We start from the raw sequence: 12,049 nt of genomic DNA, 5'->3' as shown, positions 1-12,049 counted from the left end.
CATCATTAGAAGACTGGCCAAAGGAGGGGCTCTTAACCTGGGGTGGCTTTTAAAATATATTTTGGTAACTGCATTTCAACATAATTTATTTCCTTTGTAATCTCAGATACTTTATTTTATGCATTTAAAAATATTATTCTGGGGGCGGCTAGGCGGTACATTGAGTAAAGCGCCAGCCCCGGAGTCAGGAGGACCCGAGTTGAGTTCCGGCCTCAGACACTTAACACCCACCCCAAAAAAAAAAACTAGCCATGTAACCTTGGGCAAGTTACTTAACCCCAATTGCCCTCCAAAAAAAAAAAAAGCAAAAAAAAATATTATTCTGGGGGCGCAGAGTCAAGATGGTGGAGTAGAAACAGGACTTCTGTGCAGCTCCAGCTTCCGCCTCCTCCAATTCATGTAAAAAATTACTCTAGACAAACTTTGGAGCTACAGAACCCACAAAATGACAGAGAGAAACTAACCTCCCGTTGAAGACAGCCCAGCAGGCCAGCAGGAAGGGGCCAGTGCAGCACTCTGGGAGCCGACCCCAGCCCCAGGCTGGCCGGAGGTTTTAGCCCCAGGGCGGCCTGATCAGCCACCAGCTGGAGGGACTTCAGATCACCAGCAGCTGTGGTGGTTTCCAGAATTATCAATCCGTAGATGTCAAAGACAAAATGAGAGGTCAGTGTAGACTTTGCTGTAATAGGGAGTGCAGTCTGGCCTTTGCCCCTGGGGTGAGAAACAGCTAAGCTTCCATGGCCATGCTGCTTCAGAGCGCCTGGCCTGCAGATTGTAGGGGGACCAAGTGACCAGTCTTAGGGGTAATCGCTCTTGCTCTAACCTGCTTGGATCTGGATTGTGGTCTAGGGTAGAGGCCCTGGGGTGCTTGACCAGTTTGCCAGAGCATGTTGAGGCTTCAGAGAGGGCACCCAACTAATAGCTCCAGCAGCTGAGAAAACCCCAGTGATTAGAAAGCTCCCCACTCTGGTAGCAGAGTTCTACTGTGGCAAAAAGCTCAAAAGTCAAATAATCAAGAGGCAACATGAGCGAGCAAAGGAAACAGAGCAATCCAATATTAGATTCCTATTTTGGGGACAAAAAGGATCAAAGCATGGAACAAAGAAGAAGACAGCACAGTCAGAACTCCTGCACCAAAAGTTTCCAAGGAAAATACAAGCTGGTTACAGGCTACAGAGGAGCTTTAAAAGGATTTTGAAAACCAAATAAGAGAAGTGGAGGAAAAATTGGGAAGAGAAATGAGAATGATGCAAGAAAATTATGAAATAAGAGTCAACAACCTGACTGAAGAAAATAACACCTTAAAAAATAGACTAACTCAGATAGCAAAAGAGGCTCAAAAAAGGCAATGAGGAGAAGAATGCCTTAAAAAGCTGAATTTGCCAGATGGAAAAAGAATCTCAAAAGCTCACTGAAGAGAATCATTCCTTCAGAATTATATTGGAGCAAATGGAAGCCAGGGACTATGAGCAATCAAGATACTATTAAACAAATCCAAACAAATAAAAACTAGAAGGCAATGTGAAATATCTCATTGGAAAAACCACTGACCTGGAAAATAGATCCAGGAGAGATCATTTTAAAATTATTGGATTACCTGAAAGTCATGATCAAAAAAAGAACCTAGAAATCATCTTTCAAGAAATTCTCAAGGAAAATTGCCCTAATGTTTTAGAACCAGAGGGAAAAATAGAGGTTGAAGGAATCCACCTATAATCTCCTGAAAAAGATCCCAAAAAGAAAACTCCTAGGAATATTATAGCCAGGTTCCAGAATTCCCAGATCAAGCAGAAAATATTACAAGCAGCCAGGAAGAAACAATTTCAATATTGTAGAAACACAATCAGGATAACACATGATCTGGCAGCTTCTACGCTGAGGATCGAAGAGCTTGGAATATGATATTCTGAAGGTCAAAGGAGCTGGGATTAAAACGAAGAATCACCACCCAGCAAAACTAAGTATCATGTTTCAGGGGAAAATATGGTCATTCAGTGGAATAGAAGACTTTCAAGTATTCTTGATGAAAAAACCAGAGTTGAATAGAAAATTTGACATTCAGATACAAGAAGCAAGAGAAGCATGAGAAGGTAAACAGGGAAAAGAAATCATAGGGAACTTATCAAAGTTGAACTATTTATCTTCCTACATGGAAAAACAATAATTTAACTTATGAAACTTCTCAGTATGAGAATAGTTGAAGGGAATAGAAATGTATATATGTGTATACATATATATATATATATATAGGAGGGTATATGGGCATATGAATACATATGTGAGTGTGTGTGTATATATGTACAGGTATACATAGACAGAGGGCACAGGACCAATTGAATAGGAAGGGATGATACCTAAAAGGTGAAATTAAGAGGTGAGAGAGGAATTTAATAAGAAGAGATAGGGAGAGACAGAATGAGGTTAATTATCTCATAAAGAAGAGTCAAGGAAAAATGGTTACAATGGAGGGGAAGAACAGGAAGGCAAAAGGGAATGGGTCAACCTTATTATTGAATTTGGCTTAGGAAGGGAATGACATACACACTAAATAGGGTATCTCAACCTACAGGAGAGTAGGGGGGAAGGGGATGAGAGGGGGGGTAATGGAAGGGAGGGCAGGCCAGGGGGGAGGGAAGTTAGAAGCACCTGCTTTTGAAAAGGGACAGGATCAAAGTGGAGAATAGAACAAGTGGGGGGTGGGATAGGATGGAGGGAAATATAGTCAGTCTTTCACAATATATCCACTATGCAAATGTTTAGCTTGGCTATACATGTACAACCTACATTGAATTGCTTGTCTTCCCAGTAAAGGTGGGTGACGAGGGAGGAAGGGAAAGAATCTGGAATTCGAAATTTTAAAATCAAATGTTTATACACACACACACACACACACACACACACACACACACACACACATACACACACACATATATATACACACTATTATTACTTTTACTTTACATGCAACTGGGAAATAAGATATACAGGCATGGGGGCATAGAGATCCACCATGCCCTACTGGAAAGTCAGAAAGGGAATGAGGGAAGATAGGGAAGAGAGCAGATTGGGGGAGGGGATATTCAGTGAGATTGCTATTTTGGGGTGGTGGATAGGGGAAAAATGGGGAGAAAATCTGTAACTCAAAATCTTGTGGAAATAAATGATGTAAACTAAAAGTTAAAAAGAGAGAAAAAATATTATTCTGAGAATGCGGTACCATAGGCTTCACAGATTCCCGAAAGGGGTTCATGACATGAAAAAAGTGAGAGTCGCTAGGCTCAATACATAGCTTTTCTCTGGGGATTCTTTGTTCTGTTTTTAAAATGATGTTCAAAGTTCTTTTCATACTTTCAAATAAGACTTTCAGTTTCTCTACTTATTTTTGGTGGAGAGGGATAGCAATTATTATTTAATTAATAGAACTATAATAGCTTTAATTGAGGTGGCACAGTGGAATAAATAGAGCCAGTCTTAAAGATAAGAACATCTGGGTTCAGTTCCCAAGCTCAGACACATACAAACTGGCTGTATGCCCCTGGATAAGTCATTTAACTTCTCAGGGCTCTATGAAGCTAAGACCTATACTACAGAGGGGGTTTCCTCCTAAGAGCTCCCTAAGCCAGTGAAATCACAGGCCTGATCCCTATAGTTATCCTTTAATATGTTGGTAAATTGTTTCAAACATAGCAGTTCAACTTCCTAAAGAAGGCACACATAGGCAGTAAACTCAGAGGCAGAGGGAGTATCCACACCTGTGATGTCACAGACATTCAGAAGTATCAAAGTATCATTCATCATAGAATTGCTTTGCAAGAAGTCATATTTATCTTCTAAAGAAAAGAGGGGGCTCTAAGCTAAATAGCACCATCCCCTGTCCTTCCTTTGAATGCTGGTCCCACTCTCCTATAAAGAGATGCAAAGAGAGAGAGAATTTCTTTTCAAGCAATTAACCCTCAACCAACATTTTAAACATTTTAGGAATCATGAGTCCACTGACGACCTACAGCAATTATTGAGTACCATCTGTAAGCTGGTGCCTGATAATCAGCATCACCACCATTACGTGATGCCTATTATATGTAACAAAACTGAGATAGTCAATGAAGTAACATTATAAAAAGGAGCAAAAAAATTATACAACCTTTAAGAAATTGATTACTCAAGAGAGAGAAAGACAGAGACAAATTAAAATACCTGGGATCAAAAAAGATGGCGATTTAGTATAGTAGAAAGAGCACTGAAATTGAACTTGGAAAACCTGGGTTCAAATCCTGCCTCTGACTCTTACTACCTTGGTGACCTTGGGCAAGTCACTTCTTTAGGCATCAGTTTCCTCATTTCTAAAATTACAGGGTGGACAAGATAGTCTCTGAGGCCCCTTGCAGCTCTAAGTCTGTGATGTCCTGAAAAAAAACCATGCAAGCCAAAGGAGAAAGGAAAGCGAAAGAGAAGAGAGGTACAGACAGAGGAACAGTTGGTGCAAGGATTTTTTTTTAAAGTCCACATTTGCAGTTTTTGGCCTCTGGAACATGAGAGTAAACTGGAAACTAAGATTACATCATAATGAAGAATAAGGGCTAACCTTTGAAGAATCTTCTCTGCCTGTCGTTCAGAAATATCTATGCCTAGGATCTTCAGAGACTGGACAACTTCTAAAGCATCAATTTTTCCTTGAAAAAAAGAAATATTCACCAATTGAAACAAAGGGTAGCAAAAAAAATTGTGAAACATCACAGTATTCTAGAAAACTGTCAGTTCAATAAGAAGTCCTTCACTAGTCCTACATACAAAAAAAACAAGAAAAGTAAGGTCCCTAACTAAACACTGTTAGAAAAAAATAGACAGTGGCGATGACTCTATTCATAGCCATATCCTCCAGCAAATCAACTGATATCCAATTTAAACAAGTATTTATTGGTAGTACTTACTAGTACACTACTAGTGTTTATCACACATACTCAGCTGGCATTGTGGTAGACATAATGCAGAGGATGCTAAATAATAATATTCTTCAATATTTTCTCAACAGATATTCACTAGACTAATTCCAAGCTTTCCATTATATGACTCCATCCTAACTTTCTAGCTTTAGCTTACACTATTCCTTCTGTACTCCAACCCATTTGATTACTCCTCATTTCTCAGATATATCTATCCCACACTTTCCCCTCTCTGCACCTTCATTCATATTGTTGTCTGCACCTAGAATGCCATGTTCCTATCACTATCTGCTGACATAATGCCACCTCCTCCATGAATTGCTGATTCTAGAAGCTGGTGGTGATTTTAACCCTTCATCTAATTTTGAAGCATGTTAAATTGCCCTTCTATCCTTAGATTCTAATAACAGCTGATATCTCTCTCATGCTTTAAGGTTTACAAAACATCTCACATATATTATCTCATTTAATCCTCAGAGGTTGATGGGGATATCATCCCCATTTTATGTGTGAGAGAGGTTAAGTGACCTGGCTGGTGTCACGCCTGGCAGTGTCTGGGGCAGGGTTCCAACTCCAGTGTCCAGGACTCAACTACACCACCTAGAAGCCTCTATTCTGTAACAATATTTATTGTGTACATGTCAAATCTCCCCCTACCAGAATTTAAGCCCTTAAGGTTAACAAGTGTCTTTGTCTTTGTATCTCTCCCCTGACCCTGGGCAGTGCCTTGCAAACTGTTCTTGCTGTTCATCCTCCGATTAAAATTTTGTCCAGAGAAAGAATTGATTGATAGAAGTATGTATAGAGTAATTTTACATATATATAACTTATTTGTATCTAATGGTGGCCATCTCTAAGGAGTGAATCAAAAAAAGAAATTTACATAATAACACTGCTGTATATTTAAAAGGAATAGGAAGTTGTAGATTTGCAGTTTCATGTGCAACCATTTTTTTATTATACTACTTTAGGGAAATGTTTGTTTTATTCCACAATATTTTTTTTATTTTTTTCCCTGTACTAACTTAGTGGGAGTCAGGAAGACCCAAGTGCAAATCTGACCCTACATACTTGCTGGTCTTGTGACCCTGGACAAGTCACTTAACCTCTGTTTGTCTTAATGCACCAAAAAAGGAAATGTCAAAACACTCCAGTATCTTTGCCAAGAAAACCCTATGGTGCATGGGGTCAAAAAGAGTCAGACATGGGGCGGTGTAATGGAAATGTAAATTTTAAAGATCTTCCCTGCCCCTAGGCTAATGTGCACCTGAAGCCTGGGGTGGGAGGCTTGTTTTTCAGTAGATACTTCTTGATTGGCCAGTGAGTCAATAAGGTTGTTACATTCTCTGAGCCAGGAGAAGGCTATATAAGCCCTGATGTGTAGCTTTGTTTTGGGACTCACTTTGAGAAGTGTTTTGTGATTTGATCTGAATTCTGGGAAGCCGTTGTTGAGAGTCCCCCGGCTTTGAAAAAACCCAGAATGTGGAAACCCAGATGTTGACTGGGTATGGATGTAATGGTTGGACAGTTTGGAAATCTGTCTACTTGATGTTTCTGTCTTGATAATTATGCCTGTATACTTTGAGGTTCAGGGTGCTGACCTTTTCTCCCGAACAAGGTAAACGATATATGTCTGACTGATTAAAGTAAGCTTGTTAACCCATTTTGAGTTGCTTTCCTTTAACAAAGCAGATCCAAGAACCTGTGTGAGCAGGCACCCTGGGGACACTGGGGTGCTTGCTGCTACAGGCGGCCAAGTAGCACAGCAAGTAAGAGCACCGGCTCCAGTGTCAAGATGACCTGGGGATCAAATCCGGGCTCAGACACTTAGCACCCACCCAGAAACACCTGGCCATGTCACCTTGAGCAAGTTACTTAACCCCAATTGCTTAGGGGCAGCCAGGTGGCTCAGCGAGTAAGAGCACCAGCCCCAGTGTCGGGATGACCTGGGGATCAAATCCGGGTTCAGACACTTAGCACCACACCCAGAAATAACTGGCCTTGTAACCTTGAGCAAGTTACTTAACCCCGATTGCTTTAAAAAAAAAGAGTCAGACACACCCAAATGACTAAACAACAGTAAACTTGGTGAGGCAGGTACTGAACCTATCTCAAATGAAATTTTGAGGCAATGTAGCAGAGTGGGGTAGAATGCTGGATCTGGAGTCAGGAAAACATGGGTTCGAGTCCTCCCTCAGGTACTTACCAGATGTGTGACCCTAGGCAAGTCACTTAAACTGTCTGCCTCAGTTGGGTGGCCAAATCAAAACTAAACTTCTAAGAAATATCTCACTGCTGATAAAGTAAGAGTTATAGTAATACAAGCAACAGAGTCAACCAGAAGCTACTCTTATGAATCAGAGACACTGCTGCACGTATATTTAGACTGATAAAAGGAGTCACGTGGATCATGGATACATATTGGGGACATCAGAAGTCACCTGTCTAATCTCTTCACTCTACAGATGAGGAAACTAAGGTCCAGAGACATTATGACTACACCGACACTAGGAGTGTCTGACACAGAATTGGAACCCAGATTCTCTAGCTCCACAACCAACCTGTGCACTCTTACCACTGTTCCCTTCTTTCCTAATCTTTCAGGGACAGTAAGAAACTAAACACATTGTCCACCACAGCTTCCATTCATAGACCAAAGAGTAAATGGAAAAATGAAGCATACCGTCGTTATTTTTGTCCAGACTCTTAAATGCCAACCTCATCTTTTTCTCATGATCTTTAAGGTACTTCATAAATTCTTCAAAGTCCAGCCGCCCATCACGGTTGGTATCTCCAATGTTGAAAATTTTCTGCAAGAGGGAAAAAGAAGTGCTGGAGAATTTTAGGGAATGAATGCTGTCTAACGTTCCCTCACTAACCTTAAGCTCAAGCCAAAGTACTAAGTGTAACCTTAGTTTTTCAGGCCATGGCTTACCTGGCCAAGCATCCCACATCAAACATACAGTTTCTGAAGTTGGCACGATCCTAGAATACTAACCAGCGTTCCTGAGATTCAAACATCCCAATGCCACTTGTTTTAGGCTGAAACAGTGAAGCTATAATTCCCACAATTCTGAATCAAACCAAGTGTAAAGGAATGCCGATGGCCTTTGAGAGTGTACAACAGAAAAACATTCTCAAGAAAAGTGCAGGACCTTAAAGATGCAAGAGCCAGAGAAACACAATGCTTATCTGTGAGTGCCTTCTGGGGCCCACTGCAGAAGTGGGTACATTTGTAGTGAGCTAAAATTAGCCCTCCAGCCCATAGGGCATTTACTAGAAAAGTGCTCACTATGCAAACAGGTTCTATCTTCACTCTTACATGTTGTTTGTCCTTCACTGTCATCAGGAAAGGGAAGTCATGACTTGCAAGTGAATTGGATTTAAAGGAGGCAGGGCTGTGCAAAGTCACCATCCTTACTTTCTCCTCTAGAGTCACCCGGGTCCAGAAGCAAGATACAGATCAGCAGGACTGGCCATGGCCCCCACTACTGCTTAAGGAAAGGAACGGGTCAGAAGTTTGAATCCCACTAGGGAGGAGAACTCCCTATGTGGAAAGCAGCTCTGCTAGTGCTGATCAGCCACTCATCTGTGTGTAAGGTCTTCATTGCCTGAGCCTCAGCGAGGCTAATGTTTTGCCTACCATTATGCATCTTGTAGGTTTCAGAGGCAAGGAATTCAAGCTCAGTCTCCCTGAGTCCAAATCTAGCCCTCTGCCAGAATGACACAACACCAAGCAGTCCATTATTGGTACCATCATTCTTATTATTAACTGTGAAAATTCAATTGCATCTCAATCAGACAGTGAGCTCAGGGGAGACAAAGACAAAAAAGTATTCCCTGCCCCTGAGGAAGCTTCATTCTGCAGGTTCCTCTACAAGTCCATTCTTCCACAAAGTAATACAGGCAAGGTCTCAGACCCTCTCCCCAATTCTCACAAAGAACTTCACTGAGTTCCTAGAAACCCAGGTTGTTCCCACCAACAGTAGTGATGACGGAGCAGTGAGGAGCTCCCCACCAACATATCAACATCCCAAACTCCAGACAGGAACAATGAGTTCTCCAATCCCTCTGGACTCCCAGAACCATTTAAAATAATTATAAATATATCAGCCACACTATCTCATGAAACCTCATTTAATTGCATAATAGCTGCATATTTATGAAAACCAGGGGAAGGAAAGATACAGAAACTTTTCACAAAAGTCCAAAAATGAGGGTGGGGAGGAGTGGTAAAATGCAGAACAATTCGTTTACCTTTGCCAGACAAAGGAGATAAACTGGAGATGTATCAACTATCACTTATTGCTTGTAGAGTCATAAAATGAAAGAAAATGATAAATGTGTACTTGGGCAAATCTTTAATTGACATATTCACTACCACCAAGCCAAAAAGACTCCTTCCTAAGGAGGTCTCAGCATTCTGTACCACTCATACATTTATCACACTGTACACTGTAGTATGTTGATTTGTGTACATGTTTTATGAAGCTGGAAATTCTCCAAGTTCAGAGATAATATCTTATTTGTCTTTATAGACCTTCAGCTCTTAGAACTGCCTTATAATGAATGCAAATTTGATAAACATAGAAGGAAAGCTTATCACATTTACAGAGGGCACCAGGGTAGAGGAAACATAGAAAGAGGCAGGATGCCAATAAATCTTGACTGGCTAGTACACTTGGGCTAAATCTATTAAGCTGAAATTAACAGGGATGAATGTAACCTCTTAGTACTTTACAAGTGTAAGATTATGGAGGTTTGTTCATCTGAAAAAAAGATCTTTGGGGTTAGAGACTACAAGCTCAACTCATGTCAAAAGTATGATACAGCAGCCAAGAAAGCCAATGTGAACTTTGGCTGACCTGAAAGAGTCAAGGAGGGAGTTGAGCACCCTGCTGTTAGCACTGTGCCCAGGTCTGAGTGTGGAGTAATGTGTTCAGTCTGGATGCCACCCTTTAGGAAGGTCCCTGCTGTAATAAAATGGAGAATGTTCAGAGGACGAAAACCAGGATCCTAAAAAGTTTGAGTTAATGCCATATTAGGAATGCTTGAACAAAATGGGGATTTTTTAAACTGAAGAAGAGAAACTATGAAATCCCAGGATAGAGGTCACCAAGAATTTGAAGGGCTATCATGGGGAAGAGGGATTAGGCTTGTTCCATTTGGTCCCAGAGGGCAAAGCCCAGAGCAATGAGTGAAAGTCACAAAGTGGGTATGGTTAGACTTACTAGAAGAGAATCATCCTACCATTTAGAGCTAACCAAAATGAAATGCTTCTGGAGGGATGGGTTCCTTATCTTAGGAGGTCTTCAAGTAAAACCCATTTGTCAGGTATGGCAGAAGAAAATCTTGCACAGGTACATAGTTATATAGCCTCGAAACTCCCAACTCTGAAATGCTCCATTCTGAAATGTTTTTGGATAAATGGATGGACAGAAGAATAAATGTATCTAAAAGAATTTTTTTTTGAGACTGGGTCCTATCTTACCCAGGCTAGAAGTGCAGTAGCCACTTGTTGACTTAATCCGACAGCTGACTGATGGAGCTTTTACTTGCTCTTTTTCTAACTTGATCCAGTCCATGCCTCTTTAGGTAGCCCCATGGCACCCCAGCTTACAGGGGTTCACCATATTGGTGCCAGACTTAGTGTGAACACCCCATTGGCTTTAGCCCACTGCAGCTTAGAACTCCTGAGCCTAAAAGACCCACCAGCCTCAACCACCCCCAGTATCAGGAATTATAGGTATGGATGAGCTACCAAAGCCAGTCCAAGGAAATTTTCCAACTAAGTAAAATAATGACAAAGTACTAAAATTCAACAAGCATTAAAATTCTGCTATTGAAATACGTAATCTGATTTCCCACTCCCAGCCTTAACAGAAGAGATAAGAAAATATTAATGACTCCTAAGACTTGGAATTGCTATAATTTTCAGGTTCGTTTTATCGTCAAAAAACCATGAAAGCATCCAAAAAGAATTATATCAAAAGAACAAGACAGAAAAAAAAAAAGAAAGAAAAACCACACCCCATTTATCACCACAAGAGAATTTCGTCATAGGTCTAATTAGACAATAAATACCATCAAGTACACTAGGCCACGTGCCAAGGCTAATACATGATCTATCTAATTTAACATTGTGTGCCTTGATTCTACTGGATAATGAGCTATAAATACTTCTCATTTAGATACGATCCCCATAGTTTGGAGCCTGGAAACACAGCCTGACAGACTGATGAATGGGAACCTGACTGGAGCTATGGTGTCATAAAACTTTATTGTATTTATTTTGCTCATTTTCTTATAAGTGAAAATCTGAGCTAAGAAATACTGACATTTCCATATTCTGTTTCTAAATCTAATCTAGTTTTCTAGATCATGATCTCACAAGATCACCCTCACATTCTGTCTTTACTTTCTAGAAAATTTATTTTGTCCTATTTTATTTTGAAACCAGGCCTCCCTCTATCTCGCCCAGGCTGGAAGTATAACAGTCACTCACAGGCCTGATCCCTGTGGCCATCAGTCCAGGAGCTCTGGCCCGGGGCAGCCTGCCTGTCCTTCCTTAGGCAGATGCCTATGACTGGGTGAATGTCAGTACCACAGACAGAAATGACATCCAAAAGAGAAGTCTACAAGGAAAGGTAATGAACTTGGGTTGTGAACATGTGGAGTCTGAGGTACCAGTTAGATATCCAGGTGGACATGTACCAAGGCAGGTCGGGGGGGCGTCTCTGAAGCCACTGGGTAGGATGGTCACAAGTGTCAAACAGCCACAGAGGTCAAGACCAATGGATTTGGCAATCCTGATGCCACTAGTGACAATAAAAAAAATGTTTAAGCAGAAATCTGATTGAAAGGAGTTGAGGACAAAGTGAATAGTGAATAGGTTACGACTGGGTTTTGAATAAGTACAATTATTTGTTTTAGAGAAGTTAAGTAAACAGTGAAGGGAAAGAAATGGAGGTATCTAGGTGACACAATGTATAGAGCCTGAGTCTGGAGTCAGGAAGACCAGAGTTCAAATTTGACTTCAAACACCTACTAGCTTTGTGACCCCTGAACAAGTCATCTGATCACTGCCTGCCTCAGTCTCCTTGACCCTA

At 40.9% G+C, this 12,049-nt stretch overlaps 1 protein-coding gene across 2 annotated transcripts in view; it reads right to left on the bottom strand.

The window, feature by feature from the left end:
* LOC138162928 (mitochondrial adenyl nucleotide antiporter SLC25A24) overlaps positions 1-12,049 on the bottom strand; it is a 50,493-nt gene that overhangs the window by 22,167 nt on the left and 16,277 nt on the right. The window contains exons 2-3 of one of the 2 annotated variants that reach the window (XM_069090493.1): positions 7,624-7,750; positions 4,583-4,670 (exon numbers count right to left, since the gene is read on the bottom strand). The exons of the other annotated variant lie outside the window; for it this stretch is intronic. Coding sequence (XP_068946594.1) covers positions 4,583-4,670; positions 7,624-7,750 — 215 coding nt within the window. The remainder of the gene's footprint in view (positions 1-4,582; positions 4,671-7,623; positions 7,751-12,049) is intronic. 2 annotated transcript variants of the gene reach the window in all.

Source organism: Petaurus breviceps, unplaced genomic scaffold (genome assembly GCF_028583685.1).
Source record: "Petaurus breviceps papuanus isolate PSGF00001 unplaced genomic scaffold, PetGlider_PUasm1.0 186, whole genome shotgun sequence".
Classification (NCBI taxonomy): Eukaryota; Metazoa; Chordata; class Mammalia; order Diprotodontia; family Petauridae; genus Petaurus; species Petaurus breviceps.
This window is presented reverse-complemented; position numbering and strand designations above follow the sequence as displayed.